General features: G+C 50.8%; 1 protein-coding gene across 1 annotated transcript in view; it reads right to left on the reverse strand.

The window, feature by feature from the left end:
- STX8 (syntaxin 8) overlaps positions 1 to 25,602 on the reverse strand; it is a 92,000-nt gene extending 66,398 nt beyond the window's left edge. The window contains 8 exon segments of the mRNA XM_053995069.1: positions 9,606 to 9,698; positions 10,957 to 11,081; positions 17,923 to 18,033; positions 20,484 to 20,578; positions 24,708 to 24,758; positions 24,760 to 24,783; positions 24,785 to 24,812; positions 25,586 to 25,602. Coding sequence (XP_053851044.1) covers positions 9,606 to 9,698; positions 10,957 to 11,081; positions 17,923 to 18,033; positions 20,484 to 20,578; positions 24,708 to 24,758; positions 24,760 to 24,783; positions 24,785 to 24,812; positions 25,586 to 25,602 — 544 coding nt within the window.
- Positions 25,603 to 27,686: the final 2,084 nt, after the last annotated feature.

The raw sequence follows: 27,686 nt of genomic DNA on the forward strand, positions 1-27,686 counted from the left end.
GCCTTTCTTTGCCACAAGCAGCGACTGGAAGGTCAGGATCCAGAACTGCAGCTGCTCCCAGACAGGTAAGGATTTACCAAAAAGGGGCTGTAGAGGAGAACAGACTGGGCTTGTCCCTTCCTGCTCCTTTACACACGTGACAGACATCCTAGGAAAGCAGGCTGGGAAAATAAATCCCCTCTCCACAGTCTCAACTTGAGATTTTCTTGAACGGAGGAAAAGCTAAATTAACATGGAAAAAAATCATCAGCGTTTTGAAATATCTACAATTACAGTTAGGTTTTGTTTTCTTTTTAAACAGTTTAAATCAAATGCCTGAAGAAGCAGAAGGGAAACTCTCATGTGCTAAGAAGCTGAGGCTTCTACCAGAGCTCTCCACCAGGAGACTAAAGACAAGGCTTAACGAAGAAGATGTTTAAGATCATAATTCTTATCAAAAAACCCTGAAAGGCTTAAAAAAGTTGGGAGCTCATTTCCCCAGCAGTTCTGGTCCCCGTGCAGACAGATGGAGGGAGACAGCTTCCCCCTCCCCAGCGCGGGGTGGGTGAGGTAGGGACTGACTAACTCTGGAAAAATCCATGTAATTGAGAAGACAAATGTTGAGCAGTTATTTTACAGCCTGAACTATTCAAGGAAAAAGGCTGCCCGTGCCAAGGGGCCAGCCAGGCTCATTGTGTGTGAGCAGCCCCGGGCAGCAGCGGCGCTTTCATCCCTGCCAGGTGTGGCTGCAGGGCTGCAGCAGCCCCGGGAGCAGCAGCAGCAGCATCCCCTGCACCCCTGCATCCTCTGCATGCCCTGTGTCCTCTGCATCCCCTGCATTCTCTGTGTCCTGTGTCCCCTGCACCCCTGCATCCTCTGTGTCCTCTGCATCCCCTGTGTCCTCTGCATCCCCTGTGTCCTCTGCATCCCCTGCATCCTCTGCATCCCCTGTGTCCTGTGTCCCCTGCACCCCTGCATCCTCTGCATCCCCTGTGTCCTCTGCATCCCCTGTGTCCTCTGCATCCCCTGCACCCAGTGTCCTCTGCATCCCGTGTCCTCTGCATCCCCTGCATTCTCTGCATCCCCTGCACCCAATGTCCTCTGCATCCCCTGTGTCCTCTGCATCCCCTGCATTCTCTGCATCCCCTGCATTCTCTGCATCCCCTGTGTCCTGTGTCCCCTGCACCCCCTGTGTCCCCTGCAACCCCTGTGTCCTGTGTCCCCTGCATCCCCTGCACCCCCTGCATCCCCTGCACTCTCTGCATCCCCTGCATCCCCTGTGTCCTCTGCATCCCCTGGACCCCCTGCTTCTTCTGTGTCCTCTGCATCCCCTGCATCTTCTGCATCCCCTGCTTCCTCTGTGTCCCCTGCACTCTTTGCATCTTCTGCATCCCCTGCAACCTCTGCACTCCCTGCATCCCCTCTGCCATGACAGCAGCAAAATGCACCCACAGGCTCTGCAGCACGGCCACTGCTGAGCCCTTGGCTGCTCCCCTATTTTCAGCTGCTTAAAACGATGACTAAAGGTCTGGCTTTTCCATTTTTCAGGTTCTGAGCTGCTTCAGTGTGTGGGTCTGAGCTTCACATGAGGGATGGTGAGACAAAACAATTCCTGCTCCAGCTGGGCACCAAGGACAAATGATCCCAATCTCAGGCCCAAGAGCACAAACAATGTGGGCTGGAGAGAGAAAAACAAGAAGGATGGGACTGCATGGCTAACCCAGCCCAGCAGAGCCTGACAGGCTGCTCAGGGATGGAAATCCAGCCCAGCAGAGCCTGACAGGCTGCACAGGGATAAAACCCAGCCCAGCAGAGCCTGACAGGCTGCACAGGGATAAAACCCAGCCCAGCAGAGCCTGACAGGCAGCTCAGGGATGGAAATCCAGCCCAGCAGAGCCTGACAGGCTGCACAGGGATAAAACTCAGCCCAGCAGAGCCTGACAGGCTGCTCAGGGATGAGAACCCAGCCCAGCAGAGCCTGACAGGCTGCACAGGGATGGAAACCCAGCCCAGCAGAGCCTGACAGGCTGCACAGGGATAAAACTCAGCCCAGCAGAGCCTGACAGGCTGCACAGGGATAAAACTCAGCCCAGCAGAGCCTGAGAGGCTGCACAGGGATGAGAACCCAGCCCAGCAGAGCCTGACAGGCAGCGCAAGGATAAAACCCAGCCCAGCAGAGCCTGACAGGCAGCTCAGGGATAAAACCCAGCCCAGCAGAGCCTGAGAGGCTGCTCAGGGATGGAAACCCAGCCCAGCAGAGCCTGACAGGCAGCTCAGGGATGAGAACCCAGCCCAGCAGAGCCTGACAGGCTGCATAGGGATGGAAATCCAGCCCAGCAGAGCCTGACAGGCTGCTCAGGGATGAGAACCCAGCCCAGCAGAGCCTGACAGGCAGCACAAGGATAAAACCCAGCCCAGCAGAGCCTGAGAGGCTGCACAGGGCTAGAACCCAGCCCAGCAGAGCCTGACAGGCTGCACAGGGATAAAACTCAGCCCAGCAGAGCCTGACAGGCAGCTCAGGGATGGAAACCCAGCCCAGCAGAGCCTGAGAGGCTGCACAGGGATGGAAATCCAGCCCAGCAGAGCCTGACAGGCTGCTCAGGGATGGAAATCCAGCCCAGCAGAGCCTGACAGGCTGCTCAGGGATGGAAACCCAGCCCAGCAGAGCCTGACAGGCTGCTCAGGGATGGAAATCCAGCCCAACAGAGCCTGACAGGCAGCACAAGGATAAAACCCAGCCCAGCAGAGCCTGACAGGCTGCTCAGGGATGAGAACCCAGCCCAGCAGAGCCTGACAGGCTGCTCAGGGATGAGAACCCAGCCCAGCAGAGCCTGACAAGCTCCTAAGGGATGGAAATCCAGCCCAGCAGAGCCTGACAGGCTGCTCAGGGATGAGAACCCAGCCCAGCAGAGCCTGACAGGCAGCACAAGGATAAAACCCAGCCCAGCAGAGCCTGAGAGGCTGCACAGGGCTAGAACCCAGCCCAGCAGAGCCTGACAGGCTGCTCAGGGATGAGAACCCAGCCCAGCAGAGCCTGACAGGCAGCACAGGGATAAAACTCAGCCCAGCAGAGCCTGACAGGCTGCACAGGGATAAAACTCAGCCCAGCAGAGCCTGACAGGCAGCTCAGGGATGGAAACCCAGCCCAGCAGAGCCTGACAGGCAGCACAAGGATAAAACCCAGCCCAGCAGAGCCTGAGAGGCTGCTCAGGGATGATTGCTCCCTGTTCCTCCCCGTGCTGTCAGCAGCCCTCTGTGAAGCCATGGCAGGACACCTCACACCTCCTCAGGCTGCTCCAATCATCCAACACTGCTGGAATTACCCTGAGCCTGAGCTCCAGAGCCCCCTGTGCAGGTTCCCATCTGGCTGCTGAGCCAGGCTGGGAGACAGATCCATTCTGCACTGCCTTCCCTGCTTTTTCCACGTTCCTTTTAAGAATACCAGGAAATTTCACAGAAAAATAAACACTGGAAAGACTGAAGCAGCAAAGTCTCCTACTTAAAAGGTTAGGAAACACTGTAAATACTTTTTTTTTCTTTTGTGTAGATACCTTTCTCAAAGCAATGCAAATTCAGTGTAACCTTGGTTTCCATCACCCAGCAGGCAGCACAGGCAGGGTTACTTCCTTGACAGATACCAAATAATTTGTTTTATCCTCATCACCCAGCACGAGGCTGTGTTCCTCATGGACTGCACACAACTCCAGCTCTGCTCTGGAGCTAAAGCTCCCTCACAGTTCTCCCCACCATGGCCCTCCTGACAGCAGCTCTGAGTGTATTTTGATTTTGACAGCTTCCTTGGGAGATGAGACACTACTATCCCAGCTCAGACAGAAAATAGGAAAACTAATAGTTAAGGTTTATTTTGGATAAAATAAAAGAGAGTTTGAAGGTCTCTTTTTTAAAACCACATGCAAACCAAACCTTATCCACCTTTCCAAGCAGCATTTAATATATTTTGATATATTTCAGGACACGGCTGCGTGGTGGACTTGGCAGTGTCAGGTTTACAGCTGGACTCAGAGATGTGAGAGGTTTTTCACAAGGAAATGATTCCACATCCCCAGTCCCTCCTGGGATGGCCCAGGTGATGCCCAGAGCTCCCCTGCCAGCCCAGGCACTCCATGGCTCACTGCAGCCCAGCCTGGGGTGCCAAGCACCCCTGGGGAGCTCAGCTGGGGTGGGTTAAACCCCCTCACCCCAGCTCCTGGGCAGCAGCACGCACAGCTTTATGCTCTGAGGCAACATTTACCTGCTGCTGCTGCTGCCACAAGCCCTCTCACAAGGCTGGCCTCACTCTCTGAACGTTTCCCCACACCTGGAAGGAACGAGGCAGGGACCTTGCAACCAGTTCTTGTCACCACACATGCACAGCTGAACCCCAGAAGAGCTCGAGCCCCGTGCAAAAAATGAGGCAAGACCTGCAGAAAGCAGAGTGCAAGTGTTTTAGGACTAAAAATACACCCAAGAAGTGGCGTGTCAGCTCAGGTTTGCCACTTCCCAGCTTCTCAGTGCTCACACCCAGCCTAAGTATTGCACTACTCAGACCACGCAAGGCAAAAAAGCAAAGTTCATTTTTCCCCCAGGAAGGGTTAAATCCACTTAAACAATGTGCAATAAAGACAGAGCCGTGCCCCAGTAACACTGAAGTTGTTTCTATTCCATACAATAAGCTCAGGAAGCAAAATTAAAATCTATCTGCATGGTCTGAGGTCACTCGGGCTAGGGATGGTTATTTTAAATCTGAATATTAAAAACATATGCTCCTCCATGGAGGTTTGTAGCCAAGCTGAACCTGCTGGTGCTCAGCCCTTCCCAGGGAATGCTGAACACCTCCAGAGCCCACCAAGCAGGACTGGAGCCATCTCCAAGGGGGTCACAGCAGGCAGGGCTGGGACTCCATAGGATGAAAGCAGATATTGTTTAGACAAGATGATGAACATCTCTAAAAATTCAATCTTTAATCATTTCTGATTTACAGGCTAATCCTAACAATGATGCAATGCATCCCCAGCCCACTGCTCTGAGGCTCATAACTCAAGCACAGCCCATACACAGTGCTAATCAGTTTGTACTACAGCAAAAATGCTCTTAATAAACAGAAATGTGAAGCCACCTCTGGATTTTGCAATGGCCACGTAAATAACCTTTAGGAGAAGCCCTTTACTGCCCACATCCTGGCTGGGCTGGCTGCAGCAGGAGCTGAGCACTGCCCTGGGAGAGGGGAATCCTGCAAAGAATGATTCCCAATTAGTCTTTGCAGCACCAGGGATGTTTCCTCTCCCTTTCCTGAATGCTTCCTTCCCCTTTCCCTTTCTCTAGGTGTGTACAGAGCAGCCAGAGCAGGGCTCCAGCCTCAAGCACCTTGGTGGCAGCATCAGGGTAACAAAATTCTCAGACCAGGGCCAGGCTGAGCCCAGTCCCCCTGGAGGATCTCGTGCCACCCACTGTGACCAGAGGTGACACTGCAACCTTGCTTTGCAAAGCCATTGCAAACAAAAACATAATGCCACCATTTCTGCTGGCTTTCAGAAACTTGATTTTGACAGGAAATTCAGAACCCTTACATAACCACATAATTAAAGGATTATTATGAGAGATGGTTGGCTTGAAACGACCCGTTCTGGTGAAGAACATCCTGACTGGGTGCAGCACTCTCCTAACCAGGAAAAGGACATAAAGGGGCTGATTTTGCAGCTTATCTGTTCGTGAACTTATTTATGCTCTGCTCTAAAGTTCAGAGGAGCCGGAAGCAAAAGAACCCCTCCTCAACAGAGCAAAGAAATGACACTGACAGGGAAAAATGCCAAAGAGGGCGAGTTTTGCAAGCTCCCAATATTTACCATCCATCCCAGAGTACTCCATTCTCATGCAAGCATGTCACAATGAGAAAACAACATCTCTATAAGGGTAAAACAAACAGCATTCACAATTTCTGAAAGCATTCTTCCACAATTATTGCACTAGATTAGATTGCCTCATCACCAGGGCCAGAGGCCATTTACACTATTTTCTTTCTTTTTTTATTTTTTTTCATGGAACAGATGAAAGGATTACAGAAAGTTTTCTGGGGCCAAATTTGGAGCTAATGATGGGAAAATTCTTCTGCTAATCCCCACTGCTAGCAGACTCCTGAGGCTGGAAAAAAAACAATGTCTCCTGGTACCCTGCTTCTACTTTGCTCATCAGTGCAAAATGCCCAGCTCGGGAGGTTTGCAAAGCTTTAAGCAGAGCCATAAAATTGCAGGACGGGGCTACAGTGAAAACCTGAGTACAGAACCACGTGAGGCCCCCACTAAATCCTGGATGCTGCACAGTGGGAGCCAAGGATGGGGCTCAGCCATGGCCATCCCAGCTGTGCCCTGGGGGGAACGGGCTCTTCCAGGACAGAGATGGGTGCAAAGCCACCCAGCCAGGCTGGTGGCACCTGGTGGCACCTGGGTCCATGGACAGGACCTTCCCACGGGCACAGCTGCCAGCAGACCCCAGGGATGCCCTGGGACACAGCTCCAGCCCCTCAGCCCAGCAGACACCTCCCTCCCCAAGGCCGGTTTAATCGCTTTGCAGTCATTTAACAAACACAAAGGAATTTGCATGTGAGGAGCAAGCTCTGCACAATTAATCCCTGGTCCTGGTGCATCTGCAAACGCACAGCTACACCAGCTGGCACTCGGGGGAAAAGGCCCCTGGCCACCTCGGAGAGCTGGGAAGTGCAAACACCTCCGGAGAGCTGGAGCTCCTTGGAATGGAAAGAGCAGACCTGAGGAACGAGTCTGGAAAACCAGTCCCCGGCTCCCTAAAGCCTCATCCATTAATGCACATTATCAGCTACTTCTGAATTAAGCCAGGTTTTATTTTAACAGCAGGACAAGCTCCAGGCACCTCCTGAGCTGCAGAAGGTGGGAACATCCCCAGCAGCCAGGGAAGTGGAAGTGAAGCTTCCCACAGAAAGGAGCTCTTTGATGGAAAGTCTGACTGGAGGAAAGAGAAATGTTGAAGCAGCACTTAATGAAGATGAACTTCCCCTGCCTCCCCACAATCCAGACGATGCCATTATCACTCAGCACCAGGAAGGAAAGGGATTCCAGGGAAGGGGAAATTACAGGGCAGTTATCCTCATCAACCTGAGCGAGCAGCAGTGACACGAGCTTGGCAGAGAGCCTGAGCAAAGTCTGCTCATGGTTAAGCACAGGGCATGAAGTAAGATGTGCACAGGGAAAACAGCCCCTGGAAAATATTGCTAAGGGCTTCAGCTTTTCCAGGGTGCCAGTGGCAACAAAATGTCTGACCTTATCCCCCCCATATCTGCCAAAAAAGCCCAAAAAAAAAAAAAAAAGGGGATTGCATCAAGCCAGCGGAAACACGGGAGTTCCACTTGCCTGGCAGGGATGGAGCCAAGTGCTGAGTGATCTGCCCCCACCTCTGGGCACTCCTCTGGACAGCTTGGGCTCCTCCCGAGGACACTTCCAGCACGGCTGGCAGGTCTGTGCTGGGACAGGGGCTCTGGGCAGCACACAGTGCTCAGCACTCCCTGCTCCCAGCACCCAGCACAGCTCCCCTCTCTGGGGGAACAGCTGCCTCTAGCTCAAGGCAGAGCCCCCACGAACACACAGCAATCTGCTCAAGGCTTTGTAACTGTCTGCAAGGCAAACAACAGCAGCACTCTCTGCAGTATTTGTAAAAAGAAGGGTTAAATACACTCCATTTCACAGATATTGCAAGGTCTCGTTGCCAGAAGTCTGGCAAAAACGCAGTGGCACGAAACACAGAACTTTCAGGGTCCCAAAAACATAAGAATTTGGGGAAGCATCCCCAACCCCCAACAGAGAAATGGGACACAGATTGTGTATTTTCCTGAGGAGAAACCAAAGTTTCACAGAGAGTCCATAAACATGCTCATGCTTCCCACCTGTTTCCTATTTAGAGCAAAAAAAAAAAAAAAAAGCAATTAATATAACTTTTAAAGCAACGATTAATAAAGAAACCTATGAGAGGAGACCTCTGATTGAAAATGTCTTTCCTCACATGAGGCAGAGGATCCAAATATGACAAGAGCACTAAGCATAGTCTCTCCCAGCTGCACAAACCCTTCCTTAACAACCCTAAGATTAATAAACAAAGACATATCCTAGGCATTTCCCATCCCTCCTGGGTCTAGCCGTGGCAAACAGGAGGAATCCATCCTCCTGCTTCCCTGGGCTGCAGAACAGAGCTCCCTGCAGCACCTCCTGGCACTGATGGGGATTTGGGAACCCCTCACTCCGAGCAAACCCACAGAGAGAGGCAAAGGGAAGATCCCACCCCGGGAAGAAGCTGGTCTCAGGGTTAGGTCTCGGAGTTGTTGTAGGAATATAAAAAGGTAAAACACTTCAGAAAGTGCAAAAAGGCCCCAGAAAGCAGACATAAAGCTAAGAAAAGCTGGGAAATGTCAAAACCTTCTCATGGGAAGCTAAGAACCAAGTGAATACATTTATATTTATCATAAGGAACAAGAAAGAACAAGAACTTACTGATAGTTCAAGATGTGAAAAGTCCTAGATATATGCTTTGCAAAGACAGAAAAAGTTTCAATCTTAAATAATGAATTATTGTGTGTTGTTTGAGGTTCACAGAAGTCCTTTTGTTAATGTTAAACCCACGTGGCTCCTTTCCTTATTGGTTAGAGTATAATGACTTTACACCTTTTCTTTTATGCTGTTGGTTCAGAGAATATGTAGGAAAAGGCTTTGCATGGGCTGCCATCCTGTCTCTGACCTGTGTTTGCATGGATGTTGTTGTTTCTTTCTCTCTTGCTTTTTGCTTGTATGATACAGACAGATAACAAATCCCAAATCTGCACCCAGGCAGGGTCTGTCCCGTTTGTGAGACACAGACTGATCCTGCAGGGGTTGTCAGCGAGGCAAAGGGCACTGCCCTGCCCAGGGGTGAAGCACAGGGGTGCAGACTCTGCCAGGGGGAGAAGCCCAGGGCTCTCACTGGCCTACTCCAGATGGAAAAGTCAGGAGCACTGGAGGATCTGCTCTGCCAGGGCCAGCTCATGCCACGGGCACTATGAGGTGAGTAACAAAGCAGATTTATTTATCACTGCAGGAGAGCAATTCCACTGGCCTCTCTGAAAGGAGCTAGGAGCTCTCCTGGGTCACTATTGCACTTCATCTGAGCTCCACTCACTGCCACAAAGCCTCCCAAACCCAGTCACTTGCAGCACACAATGCAATGCTTCTCCTTTAATCGCTGGCTCAAGACTTTTCCATTCAGTTCATCAGGAAAGGCACAGAGTGAGAATGCTCAAGTGAAGCCCTGCAACACATAAAAACTGTCATAAAAGGGAAGAAGGCAGAAGATGGAGAACAGAGTGAATTCTGTGCTTTGGAGCAGCAATCACCAATCCCTTTGTTCAAAAGTCAGGCTGGGGGAAACATCCCAAGTGCTCTACAGGGACACAGCCCACAGGGAATGGAGAGAGGCACAATAAAACCAGGTGATGAATGGGCAGAATCTGCATTGCTTGAACACAAACCTGCAGTGTCAGCTGCTTGCTCTGTGGGCAGAAGGAGCAGTTGTGTGAGGAGAGGAAAAAACAAATCCCAGTCTTAAAGAAAAGTGAGGCAAAATCTTGTCCTTACCGTTCTGCTCATCCAGCTCATTCCCAATTTCCTGCCCCATTTGTTTTTGCCTGGATATGATTGAAGAAAGAGCATCGAGTCCAGCATCTTGTTCTGCACCAGGAAAATATATTAAATTACTTCAAGAAGTTGCTGAAATGCCAGGCTACATAAAATAGGTAGAAGTGAAGGAAAAAAAAAATCTACTCTGTGCTTAAAGGGCTAAAATGTATTAAGAAAAACACATGAACACAACATGAAAATTAATCCTTATGGCAACAGTACTCTTGAAATAATGTGAATGATGGATAAATAATTTCTCAGCTCTGGCTGGGTCATTTTGCTGAGGATCCAAAAAAAAAAAAAATCCAAGAATTTAACATTTAGCTGTTACTCAATCATAAATGCAGGGGATTTTCTGGCACACACACAGCGAGCTCCAGATTAGCCTTTTTAAATTTTCCAAGCAACTTTTAACATGAATAAAAGAAAACAGGTGATGCAAACACCAAAGAATTCAGAGAGATTTTCAAAGCTGCGAGAGGACACAGAGGGTGGGGGAGAGCTGAGGGGACGAGGGCAGTGCCAGTGTGGCGTGCTCCCAGAGCTCCTGGGTGAAGAACCACATCCCCTGGGCCCTGCAGCCACAATGGGCAGCTCTCCCTGCCCACAGCTGCCAGGGGGGCACAGGAGGAGCTGCAGAGGGTCAGTGCCCAGGGCACAGCAGTGATGGCCAGGACGCCCTCCACTTCAACAGCCTCATTTAATTAGCTACAGTGCAATTAAAAGCGCAGCTGAGGTCCCTCCCGGGCCGTCCGGACATTCTCCTGAGCTGCACACGAGTTGTTCCCAGGCAGGGTGAAGCAGGCTTTTTCTGGAGACTGATTTCATTGCATCACTTCCAGTACTGGAATTGCCTGGAAATGACCTCATCGACCACCTGACCTCCTCAGGCTGAGCCTTCCCAGCACTGCCGAAGTCAGAGACTCCTGACGGGTGCAGAGGGCCAAAATCCGAGCACCCTTTTTGGATGATTTAATTCTTACCTCGTCCCAGTTCAGCTAGACCTTTAATGCACCCAGCAGGACCCCTGCACTCAGTGCAGTTATGTGAGCACACTGCACACCAAAACCATGAATATGGGCAAAAACAAGGAAAAAAAAAAAAAAAAAAATCCACAATTTCATTTAAGAAGTTGCATCCAGGTAAGAACAATGCTGCTCCTGCAGGTACAGAAAGCAGCTGCCTGCAGCTGCTGTGCTTGACATCTGTAAAGAATAACACTTCAGCACAGGCTGGGGTATTGAGGTTCAAAGAAAAGCTCCTCTCAGAGTCCCAGAGATGCTCAAAACAACCAGAAAGGCTCTTGTACCTTCAATGATCCTTCTCTGCTGCTGCCTGAGCTCATCAAAGCCGAGTCCTCTGGTCTCCTCCGGTTCCTCCAAGAGCCAGGGGTTGGTGATGCCTCGTTTGGCCCCTCCTGCCATGAGGCTGGATCTGAAAAGAGCCCCAGTGAGCGACTCCCACCGCCCTGGCCGTGTGCTCTGGCCCTGGCACACAGCAGCAGCCAGGGCTGAGCACTCCCTGGGGCTCTGTGCGACCCCAGGAGGAACCAGCCAAGAGCAGAGCCCAAGAACAAATCCATCTCACAGGCTGGAAGGGGCAAGGAAGGACAGAATTCACCTTACAGGGATAAACAGGTGGTGTAAAATACCCATATAAAGTGTTGTTTGCATGAGGAACACACAGCGTTCCTGGGAATACACATTATTCCTGGATTTGCCACACGATCAAAGCACAAGCTCATAAAAACACTGCTACAGCCTCAAACAGTAAAAGGATCCACTTGTTAACAGAGATGCAAATCAGATGAGATTTAATTCCCTGCAATCCTGACCAAACCTGACCAGGAACATTCCTGACTTTTAAGAACTTTACATGGACACAGCTCCCTTCCTGCATTTCCTAGTCTGGCATCAACCCGAACGAGAAGCCAGGAACACACACTCCCAAATGAAAGAGTAATTAAATAATGGGTTTTCTTTCCAAAGAGTTATGACTTGAGATTGTTCACATTACAGACACTTCCCTGGTGACCACAGAAAACAAGATTTCCATGTCCAGAGCACATAAATCCAAGCAGTAAAATGAAGCCCCACTCAAATATTTCCTCAATACCAGATTTCTGGTTTCTGCCTTCCAGCTCTTCACTGGTTTCTCCTACAAGACAAACCTCACAAGAGGCTGAGAGTCCCCTGAACCCAAAACTCCAGCTCAGCTTTGGGGGGAGGCATGCTAAGGCTGCTTCCCCCACAGATGTTCACAAGTTGGAGCTTTTGCTTTCTGCTTTAAACTCTGGATTTCATTCCCACGTTACCTTCTCCCTGCTCTTCCCCAAACAACCCAAAACCAGAGAGGGTTCAAGGTCTCACTGATTTTAGTCACACCAAGACCTAAATTAGAACGCCGCAGTTGTTTTTAATTGAGTTTTTAGTGGAGCTGCTGCCCAGGAGATGCTCTGATGCTGCCCACATCGCTGGCCATCCCTCGGTGGCCAAAGCCCCGGGGCAGGAGGCCACTGTGCACAAGGAGAGCGGGGCAGGAGGGCTCGGGGCGCTGCGGGCACCGCGGGCTGTCCCAGCAGAGCCCGAGCCCGGGCGCAGCTCCTGAGGAGCCGCGGGCAGCTGGGGACATCTCCTGGCCGTGGGATGGAGCAGCAGTGCTGGAAAAGCAGCCCCGAGCAGAGCCTGCAGCTCCTCTCCGCGGCCACGGGAGCGCGGGCACGGCGCGCCAGCTCACGGCAAATCAGAATGAAAACCAGGAAAAAATGAATAGGAAAGGAAAAAGAATAGGAAAAAAAAAAGAATGGAAAAAAAAGAGAATAGAAAAAAAAAGAGAATAGAAAAAAAAAGAGAATAGAAAAAAAAAGAGAATAGAAAAAAAAAGAGAATAGAAAAAAAAAGAGAATAGAAAAAAAAAGAGAATAGAAAGAAAAGAAAATAGAAAGAAAAGAAAATAGAAAAAAAGAAAATAGAAAAAAAGAAAATAGAAAAAAAAGAAAATAGAAAAAAGAATAGAAAAAAGAATAGAAAAATAATAGAAAAATAATAGAAAAATAATAGAAAAATTTAGGAAAATTTAGGAAAATTTAGGAAAATTTAGGAAAATTTAGGAAAAACAATAGAAAAAGAATGGAAAAAAAGAATAGAAAAAAAAGAATAGAAAAAAAGAATAGAAAAAAAGAATAGAAAAAAAAGAAAAAAAGAATAGAAAAAAAGAATAGAAAAAAAGAATAGAAAAAAAGAATAGAAAAAAAGAATAGAAAAATAATAGAAAAATAATAGAAAAATAATAGAAAAATAATAGAAAAATAATAGAAAAATAATAGAAAAAATAATTAATAGAAAAATAATAGAAAAATTAGAAAAATATGAAAAATTTAGGAAAAACAATAGAAAAAGAATGGAAAAAGTAATAGGAAAAATTAATAGAAAATTAATAGAAAATTAATAGAAAAATTAATAGAAAAATTAATATAGGAAAAATAATAGGAAAAAATAATAGAAAGAAATAATAGAAAGACTCTTTTTTTTAATGAAAGTGGCTCCAAAGCAGTTTCTATAAATCTCACCATCTCCCCCAAGCACCCCAGTGATGCTGAGCTCCAAAGCAGAGCCAGCCCTGCTGGGTGCCAAGGGCAGCACCAGAGAGGAGCTGGGATTCTTCTGCATTCCAGCCCTGCACCTCCATTAAATTTCCATGTATTTATGGCTGGCAATCAGGCTTGATTAGATGAGCTGACACACACCTGGAGTGCAGTTTTCCACAGCAGCCAGCCTCCCTCCCTGCTCTGGGGATTAAAAATGCTCTTTTATCTCCCAGTCCCACAGCCAGCACCAGGTTTGTGAACAGGACAAGCATTACACTGCTAAAGATGGAAACAGCACTGCAGCTCACCCAATTCACTTCAATTAGGAGGACACAAAACCCAGGGCAACAGCATCTGCCAGAGCTGTTTAACTAAAGCAAAGGGAACATAAAGCTCTCTGTTTGCTAAAACGAGCACAACTCCCTGGTAAGAAACAGCCAGGGCAAGCAAATCTGAAATAATTTGCGGTTGTGTCCCTCTCCCTCCCACCAGTGCTCTGCCCCCTTCTTGGAGGCTGGGTCGTGACAAGTGGTCTGCTCGTTAGACTAATCTTTGTGACATGTTTGGTAACTGCCTTCCCCCTGCCTCTGCTCCTGCCCGCCTCGCCCGGCTGGTGTGAAGATTAAAGCTTATCCAATTAGCCACCCACGGCCTCCGCCAAGTTAATCAGGCAAACCTTGGGAGCCTCACAGGGCACTGGAGTGTGGGGATGGCTTTTGATGATGGGAGCAGATTTAACTAATTACAAGGCTCAGCAATGTGCTCGAGCATAAAAGGTGATGGGGTTTAAAATCAGGGAGCTCTGTCACTGCCTAACAAGGGAGGGCTTGTCTTATTGTTTCACTGATAATTCTTAGAACACCTCCCAAGCAACTTAGATTACTCAACCAGCACTTACTTTAGGCCAAGGCCACACATCAAGGCTTAGGGCTTTACAAGAGTGATCAGCAAGACTGAGTCTTAAACAAAACCTGGGTCATATGACAATTGGGTGGATGATCACTTGAACATTCCCTGAACTACAGAGGGGCTCTTTGAAGCACCCAGGGCACCCCAGCCTGGCTTCCCAGGTCACTCTCCACAGGGCAGCTGCAGGACTGGGGCATTCTCTCACTTACAGAGTGAGAGCCCCACTCACTCTGTATCTTTAGGAAGTTCCGAGCTAATAAATGAAACAAATATAATTTTAACACACAAAATAGGAACCTTCTCTATCTCTCCAAAAACCCCTGAGAGGTCACACGAGCACAGGCACTTCCAAGTCCCCTCCAGGCACCACCCCAGGTGGAGATCTCCTCACAAGAACCTCTCCTGATGGGAAGCCTCCAGCACTCCCTGCAGCTGGCAGAGGATTTCCAGCCCCAGCAGCACAAGAGCTGCTGTTCCCCTGTTCCAGGAAATCCCATGTTGCTCCTGACACCATTTCCCTGTGGCTGGGGTCTCTGCTCCCACTGCTTCAGGGACTGGGAGCTGCACTGAGGAGGGTGTTGGCCAACCCTGACCACACAGCCAAAGGCCCTTGAACCCTGGAGAGCCCCAGCCCAGCCCTAGATCTGATCCTGGGACTCAGGTGTTCTCCTGGATGGACAATTCCCTCTCTTCCCATCCCCATCCCAGCTCAGGATGCTGCAGCTGCAGCCAGGAGGCTCCAGCAGAACTGGGAGGGAGGAAGGACACCTGGAGGGCCTTTCAGAGGCACCTGAACAACTCTCGTTTGATCTCATTTCCTTCTTTTCTTATTTGCCCCCCACAAACAACAGCCAGATTCCCAAAGGCATTTGGCACCTGAAGCTGGGCACTGATGGGCTGAAGCCTGTTTGGCATTAGGCAAAATTCCTGTTTGGATCCAGGCTGAAAGCCCTTCCATCTGTCAGGAAAGGGTTCAACCAGGAAAGATGGTGACCCACACTGAAGAGAAAAATGAATATAGACTCTTCCAAAACGTACCCGGGGTGCCTCTTCCTGAAGGTGCTTTGTGTCCCACAGGCACCAGAAGTTGTCTCTGTTTTTGGGGAATCCCAAGAGGCACCAAGGAAGGGCAGGTCATTTATTGATCCTCTGGTGACTGACATGGACTTCTCCAGTCTGAGACCTGGTCAGACAGGAGTGGGAATATTCCCATTCCCGTGGCTCCACAAATGTTTAAATACTCCAGAAGTTTGACATGTGACACCCAGGAAGTCACCGCTCCTGGCTGCTCTCCCCAGCCCTGCCTTTGGGATGGAGTGAAACCCTGGCAATTCCACCCCATTCCAGCCCCTGCTCTAACAACCTGCACGGATCCTCCCAAGGAGAAAAAGGGGCAGAAGACACTGGAATTGTCACGAAAAGCCCATTAAAGGAAATGGAACTGGCCCTGCTCGAGGGGAGGCTCGCACACAGCCCAGCCTTTCCCTGCAGAATTCCAGTGGCACCTTCATTAGGGCTGGAAGGGGCAGGAAGGCTGTCCCCAGCCACGGAGCGTCCTGCAGCAGTTGTCACTTGGCATCAGCCCTGAGAGCATTAAAGCACAGCCCTGAAGGCCAGAAACAGCTTCAGAGCAGCTTTCACAGGATGTGAAACTCCCTGAGCGGTGACCAGACGTGAAGCAGCTTAATTCCAGGGCAAACCTCCCAGCCCCAGGCCCTGGACAATAAATATGTGATCAGTGGTGCAGGAAGGTTAATGAAAGGAAGGGCTGCTGCCAAGAGCAGGGCCTGGGCACCGTGGGCTGTCACTTCAGGCCTGGATTAGATATGGAAAAGCAGCACAAGCCAGGCAAGTGTCACTGCTCAGCCCCATCAAACCCCAGGTGCTGATTGTTCTAATGCAGGGGAAAGCTGAGTGTCAGCTCCAGGCACATTCCAGGGGGGCTCTGCCACCTCCGGAATCCCAAAGCTGGGCCAGGGTCTGCGAGGATTTCAGAGGGACCCCAGGCTGGGAACGGCAGCTGAGCCCTACAGAGCCTGGGGGCTCCGTGCCTGACACCAGCTCCTGCCAGGATCCCGCCAGGATTCTTCTGAGATCCTCCCGAGCCCCCTCCAAAGTCCTTCCAAATTCCTTCTAAGATCCCCCCAGGTTCCTTCCAAGATCCCTCCAAGCTCTTTCCAAGCCCCTTCCCCACAGACCCACACACAGCCCAGGCTCAGGCAGGAGAGCAAAGTTGGATTTCCAGGCACAAGCTTCAGGCCCTGAGCTGTGTCTGCCTGCACCCCTGAAAACCAGACCCACAGGGACAATTGCAAGGGGTGGGAGTTCACCAGATGGAATATTTGGCATAGTTTTATCCATTTTTAATAAAAGAAGTTAAAAGAGAACTGTGAAACATCAAGCCTTGCAACACCAGCAAATAAACACTCTCTCTGATGTTATCTTCTACTGGAAAATACTGGATTCCCTGATAGTTTCTAATGGGGCCTGAAATTATCAAGGGATTTTGGTATTTTCCTCCTGTTTCCCTCGACACCTTCTGGCTGGGGCAACCCAAGGCTGAATCCCTGAAGCAGAATCTTGCCAACACTGCCCTGCCAGCAGGGATGGCCACAAAGGCCACGGCAGGGATGGCCACAAAGGCCACGGCAGCTCAGGGACTGCTCACACAAGAGCTCTCCCACACCACAGTCCCACATTTTGCCTGCTCACCGTTTTGGGTGACTCAGGGATAGATTTAAGAGCCAACCCAACAACAGGAGCTGCACTGAGCTCTGGAGAATCCAAACCTGGAACAACTGTTTGGGTTCCAGCCCCCTCTGGAGGTTTATCACCTGCAGCAGGTGCTGCTCTGATGTCTGGATACGTAAGGATGACAAACAAACCACAATCACATGTCAAAGAATGGGCTGGGCTGGAAGGGACCTCAAAGCCCACCCAGTGCCACCCCTGCCATGGCAGGGACAGTTCCCACTGTCCCAGGCTGCTCCCAGCCCTGTCCAGGCTGGCCTTGGACATTCCAGGGATCCAGGGGCAGCCCCAGCTGCTCTGGGCAGCACAGGTGTAACAAACACACCAGAGAACACAAGCACTGATCCAACCCCTCCCCTCCCCACCTCACTGAAGAGACCCTCAGCAAACATAAATACACACAGGGATGCAGGAAACCATCAGCTGAACTCTGAGTGTCACCAAAACCAGTGCCCAAAAGCCACCATGCACAGGTGATGCCTTCAGTTTGAGCTTTCAGATTTCCCAGGCTCTGCACTGCACTGGGAAATAACTCTGAACTCCACATGAAGTGTCAGCCAGCTCTCCTCACAGCTCAGGCACACACAACAATCCTTTCCCAGCCCCACAACCAAGGACAGCGCTGCAGCTCCAGCCCCAAAAAGTGCAAACAGCAGGGAATGGAGGAGAGCAGCCTGGGAGGGTGGGACTGCATCACCTGGAGCTGGAATTGGGCAGTGAACCCCAGTGTGGAAATGGAGCAGAACTCATAAAAGTGTGAGAACTCGTGACTCTGAGTCCACCTTGGGTGCAGCCCTGGCTGGGCTCTTGTGCTGCCCAAGGTGTGTCCTTTGAGGCCTTTTCATAAATCCCTGCTTTATTCCTTTACCTCTGTCCAGCCTGTGCAGGCAGCAGGAACGTGCTGTCACTGACAAAACCACATCAGTCCCAAGCACGTGCCCCTCCCTTTGGTAGGTGCAGGGGGGATGAGCTCAGTGCTCCCCTCAGAGGTACCCCAGACCCCTTGGCATTCAGGGGACAGTGCCATACCTGCTCACATCTGCCTCGGGGCCTTCATTCCTGTAGGATGCCTCCAGCTGTCTGTGCCGTGTCAGGAGCTCGTCCACCAAATTCTGCCTCCTGTCCCCCTCCAGCTGTGTGCTGATGGCTCTGGGTTAAGGACCAAGCTCAGAAAGCTTTCATTACATTGAATAAAATAATACGTTTATACTGTTATACATTCTTAATATATATATATAAAATATTTAATATTTTAATATTTATATATATTTAATACATATATATTTTTATATTCACCTATACTTATATATATTTAATATATAAAATTTATATATACTATTTAAATATTATATATAATATAAAATACATAACATTTTAATATATTTCTAGATAATATATTTTATATATTTATAGAATATATATAAATATATAATATTTATATAATATAAAAGACATAACATTTTAATATATTTCTAGATAATATATTTTATATATTTATATAATATATAAAAATTGATATATAATATTTATATAATATAAAATATATAACATTTTAATATATAATATATTCATATGTAATATATTTTTCTATTTATATAATATATAAAAATTAATATATAATATTTATATATATTTAAAATATATTAAAGAATATAAAACAATACTGTTATACATTCTTAATATAAATCAGACTTCCTGATCATCAAAATTAACAATTTTAACTCAAAGAAAAGGCTCCAAGATCTAAGAGGATTGGTCACATTTTCCTGAATGAAACCTGCTGTTTTCTAGATGTGTTTCTGATCTTTACATACGTGAAACAAAAGGTTTCATGCAGTGGCCACAGAATGATCTTTATGTCATCATCTAAAGTAATTAGAGAACTGGAAGGACATTTACTGCCAAATTTGCAGTAAGAATATAATTTCCCCTCCAAAATCCAAGCAAAGTCATTTTTGTTTATTTGTCGCTCTCTAACACTGACAGTGTAACAGCAGTGCACAGGTTAAGCTCAGGGAAGGATGAGATTTCTTCACAGAGCTCCAAATTACAGTCACCAGCAGGGCAGCCAAGCAGGAGAGCCTTTAAAATCAGCAGGGTATTTCTCATCTCACTTCACTGGAGGCTCCTCACACCGACCAGGGGAGCAGCTCCCAGCCAGGTGATCACAGAAAAACCTAAATTCTCCTTTGAGCTTGTGTCTCCACTTGCAATTCCTGAGCAGAGCACCTGAGAGCCACTGGTGAGCAGAGGAAACTTCACCCAGTGCCTCTGGAGAGCTCTGGCTTCCACAGGGGGGCTGTTCCAAATTAACCTTGGTGACACCCTAAGGGCTTTAACTCTCTCCCAGGCACTGCTGAGTGGGTTCAGCACTGGCTGAACTGGTTTGTGTGTGTTTTCTGCCACAGCAGCAGCATCTGCCTGCCCAGGCACCCACTGGGCAGGGCAGCTCCAGCGCTGGCCACCAGCACAGCACGCAGGCTCAGGGCTCAGGAGGGGTTCCTGCTGTGCTAGGCTGAAAGGAAACACTCAAACCTCAAACCAGACTGCTCCTGGGGACCTTCAGGGAGATGGGCATCCCTGTGACTCCTTAACCTGACTCTTCCAGCATCTCCCAGTCTAGCCATGGGGTAACACTCCGAGCAGAAGATCTCTGATTTCTTCCCAAGGTGTATTCTGCAGCATTTTGACCAATCTGCAGCTGCAGGGCTGTTATTTCTTAAGTCAGTCAAAGCCAGCCTGAACAAAGCTTCCTCCTTCCTTTTAGCAAGGCCTGGCCAAGAGAAAACGCCAAGAGAAAATCCACCTGGCCAGTTCAGTGCTGGCCAAGTGACCTTGCCTGCCCAGCACAGGGCAGCTCCGAGGTGCCTCAGACACCTCGCTCAGCTCCTCTCAGCCCCTCCTGGCAAGGATGGTGACACAGAGGTGGCCAGAGCCAGCACCCCCTGAAAAGAACAGCCAGCAGCACAGAGAAAGGTCTGGTGAGCAAGTGTCCTGCAGAGGGACTGAGGGGAACACCCCGAGCGGGGTGACAGCACGTTTTGCAGCGTGCCCCACAGCCCAGAGGGGCAGGGCTGCTGTTCACAGTGAGACAGAGTGAAGATTTCACAGGGTAGAAATCCATTTGGATTTGGGTGAAATGTGCTGCTTTGAGCTTGCTAGCAATAGTAAAATACGCTGTTTAGTCTGGTAACTGCAGCACTAGTGAAACTGCTCCAGCTGAGGAGAAAGAATGTGAATTTCCCAGCTGAAGAGATAAGAGATGAGAGAGACTCCTTGGACCCTGAAACAGACAGGGCAGAGTGACTCAGGAGTTCTTTCTGTACTTTCTGATAAAAAACTGGCTACAAGTGTAATCTAACTGTAATGCAAAATCAGCATAATGAATATGCATGAACTTATTGCAAAATTCTATGCATATGTAAATTAGTTAAGGGTAATAAAAAGGGATCAGGAGTCCTCAGGGGCACGCATGTCCTTTGAAGGGGATGATCCCCACATGAGCCCAGCGCTGTAACAAACATACCGTCCCTACAAATCTTGATTGGAACTGTGGGGTTTGGACTTTCCCTGCAGGTTTCATTGGATACATCTGCCGTGTGGACACCGCCCGCAGCAGCTGCTCCCTCAGCTGCTCAATCTTCTCCCTGAGGCTCTGCAGCGAGGACCTGATGGCCACGTTGACCTGGGGGAACACAGAGGTTGTCACTGGCCTGCTCTGTCAGATTTGCATGACATTTCATACAAACATTGCATATATATATATTTATATATATTCAACTTTTGCACAGGTGTGAAGGGCTCCACTACAGCCCCAGAGAGCCTGTTCAGAGGCAGGAGGCACTGCTTACAAAACAATGCAATGGTTTCACAAACACAGCTCTGAGGCATTAGTGCTGATGAATATGGAAAGCTGTCTTTCAAGTCTTTATAAAAACACTTCTTTATATGGGCAAAACATTTCAGTGTGTTTTAATATTTTCCAGATAAATTTCCAGCTTTTTCCTCTGATCTTCAATAAAAATACAGGCGCCAGCTTCTTTTGCCACTGGGTTTCTTTCCCAGCTACCAGGATCAGAGCAAAGGTTGCTACAGGTTCACACATTCCCTGCACAGAACTGCTCCAGATTTGAAACTTCAGAGCCCAAAGAAATCCAGATTGCTCCATTTCCCTTCTCAGCAGCACCCAGCACTCCCAGTCCTTTCTCACCACTGACCTGCCCAAGCCCCAGACGTGTCTGTTCCCAGTAAAAATGTAATTCAGTCATTCTTCCCTGCTGCAAGCAAACCCCAGGCTTGCAGGAACCCTCCTGCTTCCCCCCCACCCTTTCCCAACTCAAACTCACATTACCCTCTGAGCTTTTCCTCCTCAGATGTTATTTCTTTTAGTTTCCAGTTATGCAGAAAAACCCAATCTAACTGCAATTAACAATGCAAGTCGTCCTAATTAAGACTTGCAGTGCCTCTTGTTTACAAGCCGTGGCTTACAAGGGGCAGCAACCCCAGCTGCTCCGCGGGGAACTGGGAGCAGAGAGGAAAATCTGCTCTCACTCTGCTCTCCTGGAGACCCAGAGGCAGCAGCAGGGGCAGTGCTGCCAGAGCCTGCCTGCGTGCTCAGGCTGGAGCAGGAGAGCCTCGGGAGACTGAACCTCTCAGGGCTTGGCCCTCAAACACCCCCAGACCCAGCAGAGAGCAGGTGCACCCAGGCTGAGGCAGCCAAAATCCACCTCTGCACCAAAGCACCCAACGGCAGCAGACCCAAACCAGCACGGGGATCAGAGATCCTGGGAGTGCTGAAGCCTCTGCTGGCCTCCAGCTCTGCAATCGGGTAATTAAAGGTAATTAATTTCGTTTGTTCTCAGCTGCGGGTGGAGAACGCTGCATTTGACTGACCCAGAACAGCAACAGAGCACAAAGGTGACAGGGCCAAAAAAGTCACCAAATGCAGCCACCTGGCCAGAAACTGCAGTGAGAGAACAGATTTCCCCTCCTGTACAGAAAACTAGGGAAGAAAAAAAGGAAAGGAAAGGAAGGAAAGAAGGAAAGGAAAGGAAAGGAAAGGAAAGGGAAAGGAAAGGAAAGGAAAGGAAAGGAAAGGAAAAAGGAAAGGAAAGGAAAAGAGAAAGGAAAGGAAAGGAAAGGAAAGGAAAGGAAAGGAAAGGAAAGGAAAGGAAAGGAAGAAGGAAAGGAAAGGAAAAGGAAGAAAGGAAAGGGAAAGGAACAAGGAAGAGGAAAGGAAAGGAAAGGAAAGGAAAGAAAGGAAATTTTATTAATAGCTTAATAGAGCAGAGTTCACGGATGGTAAGTGCTGGATTCTAATCTTTCCTCACAGTTTATTTTTCCATTTTAGATTTTGTGCTCTATTTTTGGCTCAGCAACAAGCAAGAAGTTTGTCAGCTGTGCTAATTGCAAAATACTACAAAAATAAAACCCTGTTTACGTCTCTCCCTAAAAGGCCGAGTACTGCACAAGAGACATTTTCCCTGCATTACAGCACTCAGGAGGCGCAGGACACGCGACTGCTCAGCCGTGGGTTTCTCAACAGGCGTTTCTGTTATGAAAACACCTCTCTCCTTGTTGGAACCTTGTTTAGAGTAGAATCAAACCCTGCCAAATATTTCCTCTCTACCTGTTAATGGATTAAAGGAAGCTGGAAAACACAGGGCAGGGGACAAATGATTTTATGGAGAAGTCAGTCACCCGTGCAATGTTTCCATAAACACAACCCCGGAGAGTTTCCAGCCCCAGAAAAGGCTCCAAACAGCACCAACCCCACGTTCCCCCGGGGTTTGGGGCTCCTCAGAGGTGGCACTGATGGCAGGAGAGAACTTTGCCCTCTATAAAATACAGACAGACTGAGCAGCAAGCTTTTTACTGGTTCCTGTGTTGTTGAGGTGTATCTGTGCAATTCTGATACTTCACCATCCTGAAAGCAGGAATGTAACCTGCACCTCCAAACACTCCAAAGCCAGAGAAAATACTGCTCCCTCCCAAATCCCACTTATTTGGCGTTTCTGAGACCCCTTCTCAACTCCTGCTGAGAAGTGAGGCAGCCATTCAGCAGCACTGATTATTGTGCACAGCCTACACACTCTTCCTCAGAATTTCTTCCAAGGAAACATTTCAAAAATGACATTTGATTTGAACACCTCTCAGCAAAGCGAAGTGGCCCAGCAGATCCAGTGATCAGGCACTGCATTACAGCCTCTGATATAGAGAGGGGGGAGAAAAAGCACTGCATTTTTAATTATGCCAATTCTTATAAATGACCAGCTCAAGGGCTGAGAGCAATTTTCATCTGAACACAGCCAAGGGAGCAGGTAAGGACTCAAAGCTGCTCCTGCAGGAAAGGGCGAGGCTGGGATCCCCAGGGAAAGCAGCCTCCTGAAAAACCTTAACTTTATTTTATTTCTTACACGGGAAGTGTGAAAACGTGGAGGACACAACATTCCTGGGTAAGCTCCAACTGCTGCTTCTCATTCCTGCTTAACTCTGGGCTTATATTCTGTTAGAAATGCAGCTAAAATGAGGCTGCAAGATTCCGATTCCTCTGATCTGCAGGCACTGCAGGAAGGCAGGAGCCAGCCCTGGGGGAGGAACATCTGCTCCCTGTTCACAGAGAGAGGGCACAGAGCAGCTGCTGAGCATCCCTGAGCCTCTGGGACAGCTCCATCCCCAGCATCCCAGCATCCCTGAGCCTCTGGGACAGCTCCATCCCAGCATCCCTGAGCCTCCAGGATAGCTCCATCCCAACATCCCTGAGCCTCCGGGATAGCTCCATCCCAACATCCCTGAGCCTCTGGGACAGCTCCATCCCCAGCATCCCTGAGCCTCCGGGATAGCTCCATCCCAACATCCCTGAGCCTCTGAGACAGCTCCATCCCATCATCCCTGAGCCTCTGGGACAGCTCCATCCCAACATCCCCTGAGCCTCTGAGACAGCTCCATCCCAACATCCCCTGAGCCTCTGGGACAGCTCCATCCCAACATCCCTGAGCCTCTGGGACAGCTCCATCCCATCATCCCTGAGCCTCTGGGACAGCCCCATCCCGGCAGGGACAGCCCGGAGCGGGCAGCGGGGCGTGCCCAGCACGGCCACAGCTCCTCCCTGGAGCAGCAGCAGGGACTCCTCACGGCTGCTGAACCCCGAACCCTCTGTCGTGCCGCTGCGGAGCCGCCTGGGGCATTCCCAAATTCCCCTTCTCGTTCCCCCCTTACGGGACGGGCATCTGGCGCTGGAGCACAGCCCCTCCCCTGCGGGGCACCGGGCAGCGACACAGCCCCGGCCCCGATCCGCTCCTCCCCCCCGCCCCCGCATCCCCTCGGAATTCCGCCTCATACCCTGGGAATTCGGCCCCATATCCCAGGAATTCCGCCCCGCATCACTCCCAGGAACTCCGCCCCATATCACGGGAATTCCGCCCACCCTCACATCTCAGGAATTCCGCTCCATATCCCGGGGAACTCCGGCCCCGCACCCCCGGGAATTTCTGCCCCATATCTCGGGAATTCCGCCCCTCACCCCTGGGAATTCCGCCCCACACCCCCGGGAAATTCGGCCCCCATAATCCCGGGAATTCCTCCCCCGCCACCCCCCAGGAATTCCGCCCCCATATCCAGGGAATTCCGCCCCCATATCCCGGGAACTCTCCGCCCCATATCCCGGGAATTCCGCTCCATATATCCCGGGAACCTCCGCCCGATATCCCGGGAATTCCGCTCCATATCCCCGGGAATTCGGCCCCATATCCTCGGGGAATTTCCGCCCTGCGCACACCAAGCGCAGCCCCAGCCCCCGCCGGGCCCCGGGTTACCTTGGCCGAGCTCTCCCCGCTCCGCTGGCAGCGGCTCCGCTCCTGCAGCTTTCTCGGCGATGTCCTGGGCGAGCTGGGCGAGCGGCGGCGAGCAGCAGCGGCAGCCTGCGGGGACGGAGCGGCTGAGCCCGGGGCTGGGATCGACCGGGATCGACCGGGATCGACCGGGGATGGGCTGGGAGAGCCGTCAGGAACGGCTGGGACCTCACGGGATCGCGGAGGGATGGGATGGGACCGGGGTGGGATCTGATGGGATCGGCTGGGGATCTGATGGGACCCACCCGGTGGGAAGCCTCGGGAGGGGGAAGGCACAACACCCCCAAAGCCTGGGATGGGCTTTGGGAAAGGACCCCCGGGAAGGGATGGATTTTGGGAAAAGCCCCGGGGAAGGGGATGCACAGCCACCCCCAAACACACACACACACACCCGGGATGGATTTTTGGTGAAAAGGACCCCGGGAAGGGATGGATTTTGGGAACAGCTCCGGGAAGGGGATGCACAGCACCCCAAACACACACACACACACCGGGATGGGCTTTGGAGAAGGCACGCCACCCCCCCGCCCCCGCAGCGCCCGGCCCCGCTCCCGCCCGTGCCGGTTCCGGAGGCTCCGCAGCCCCGGCAGGGCCGCTCCCGGCTCGCAGCCCCCGGCCCGCAGCCCCGGCCCGCAGCCCCCGCTCCCGGCCCCGCAGCCCCGGGCCCCGGCCCGCAGCCCCCGGCCCGCAGCCCCGGCCCCGCAGCCCCCGGCCCCGCAGCCCCCCGGCCCGGCCCGCAGCCCCGGCCCGCAGCCCCGGCCCGGCAGCCCCCGGCCCGCAAGGCCCCGGGCCCGCAGCCCCGGCCCGGGCCGCAGCCCCGGCCCGGCCCGCCCGGCGCTCACCAGGGGTCCGGAGCCATCGCGGCCCCCGGAACCTTCCCGGCGCTTCCGCCGGATCCGCCCGGACGCGCGCCGCGCGCAGGCGCCGGGAGGGGACGGAGGGGAAGGGGAAGGGAAATGGGAGAGGGGAAGTGGAGAGATGGAGAGAGAGAGGACGGGATGGAGAGATGAGGAGAAGAGGAGAGGGATGGAGAGAGAGAGAGGGGAGGGATGGGGAGATAGGTACCACGGGTGCGGGGCCCGGCGGCCGATGGCGCGCGGCGGCTCTGGCGTGCGGGGGCAGGGCTGGAGGGCAGGGCCGGGCGCTGGGGACAGATGCAGGTTGTGAAAAATGCGCATTTTGTGATTGGCTTTACGCAGTAGTTACAATGAATATTACACGTGTAATGTTGGAAAGTTGTGCTGTATTAGTTCTCTCAAGTGGTGTGTTGAACGTATTTTTAGGTTATAACACAATGTTAAAATAGAAACGATACATGTAAGATGTGTACTATGTAAGTGTGAAAAATGCATATTTTATGATTGGCTTTACGCAGTAGTTACAATGAATATTACATGTGTAATGTTGGAAAGTTGTGCTGTATTAATTCTCTCAAGTGGTGTGTTGAATGTATTTTTTAGGTTATAACACAATGTTAAAATAGGAACTATACTATGTAAGATGTTTTTTTAACTAGCTCAAGAAAGAGATGGGATAATCAAGGAATTCTTCGCACAAGGATAACAATTACAGAAACCCCCTAAATCTTCCAGAGGAGAGGAATTTATGGCTTTCCTTACCAACAGAAACGACACTTCTTCAAGCCTGACTTAGACTCAAAGGCGCCTGGGGATTAACAGAAACTTTTTGGACAAGTACCAGACGAATTCCTTGTTTTAAATAAAATATATGCATAATCATGAAGTGTTTTGCATATGCAACAGGCTACTGCTTTAAGGTTATTCCTTTGTCCACAAGGGATGCTTGTCGTGGCTTAAGTGCCCGAGAGCACCCGGACGTCGGGAATTCTTTGCTTTTTATTGCCTTTGTAATTGTCCTGACTCACAATTTTTATTGCTCTAATTGTATTACTATTTTTATAACCCTTTTATTATTGTAAAACTTTAAAAAACTTTTAAAACCCAAGCGATTGGCGTTTTTTCACACAGCTGTTCGGGGTTTACAGGGGCACGGAGGTTTGCAGCTCACGGTGCAGATGTGTGCAGATGTGTGCAGATGTGTGCAGATGTGTGCAGATGTGCACAGCACAGAGTAGCCAGAGCTGTCCCCCACGCCTCCCTGCTGCCACACAAACCCAGCGCCGAGCCGGCTCCCTTCTCCCCAGTCCCCAGCGCTCCCTGCCCGTGCGCGGTGACGCCGATGTCGCCGTGCCCCGGTGCCGGGTGACACCGGCGGTGCTGGCACGCTGCCGCTCTTTGGGCTCCCGCGGCCCCCCTCGCTCCGAGCCCCCCTTCCCGCCTCTCCCTTTGCTTTTGGAGGCGATCGGGTGACGCCAATCGGGCACAAACCCGAGGAGCGGCTTCGGGGCGCTGCCAGCCAGGCTCTGTCGCCCTCGTGACGCGGGGGCGCCGTGCTGATAACGGCAGCGATGACGGCAGCGATAAGGACAATCAAAACAACAGCGATAACGATATCGATAGCGAGCACGAGCGCATCTCCTCAGCACGTTCCCAATTCCGGGGCTGATCCCGGTTCTGATCCCCCATTCCCGGGGCTGATCCCGGCTCTGCTCCCCCCATCTCCCAGAACTGATCCCTGCTCTGATCCCCCATTCCCAGAACTGATCCCCGCTCTGCTCCCCCATTCCCAGAACTGATCCTGACCTGCTCTGCTCCACCATTCCAGAACTGATCCCTGCTCTGCTCCCCCATTCCCAGAACTGATCCCGCTCTGCTCCCCCATTCCCAGAACTGATCCCCCGCTCTGCTCCCCCATTCCCAGAACTGATCCCCGGCTCTGCTCCCCCATTCCCAGAACTGATCCCCGCTCTGCTCCCCCATTCCAGAACTGATCCCCGCTCTGCTCCCCCATTCCCGGGGCTGATCCCCCCTGTGCTCCCCCATTCCCAGAACTGATCCGGCTCTGCTCCCAGCGATGCCCCCG

This window comes from Vidua macroura, chromosome 19 (assembly GCF_024509145.1).
Source record: "Vidua macroura isolate BioBank_ID:100142 chromosome 19, ASM2450914v1, whole genome shotgun sequence".
Lineage (NCBI taxonomy): Eukaryota > Metazoa > Chordata > Aves > Passeriformes > Viduidae > Vidua > Vidua macroura.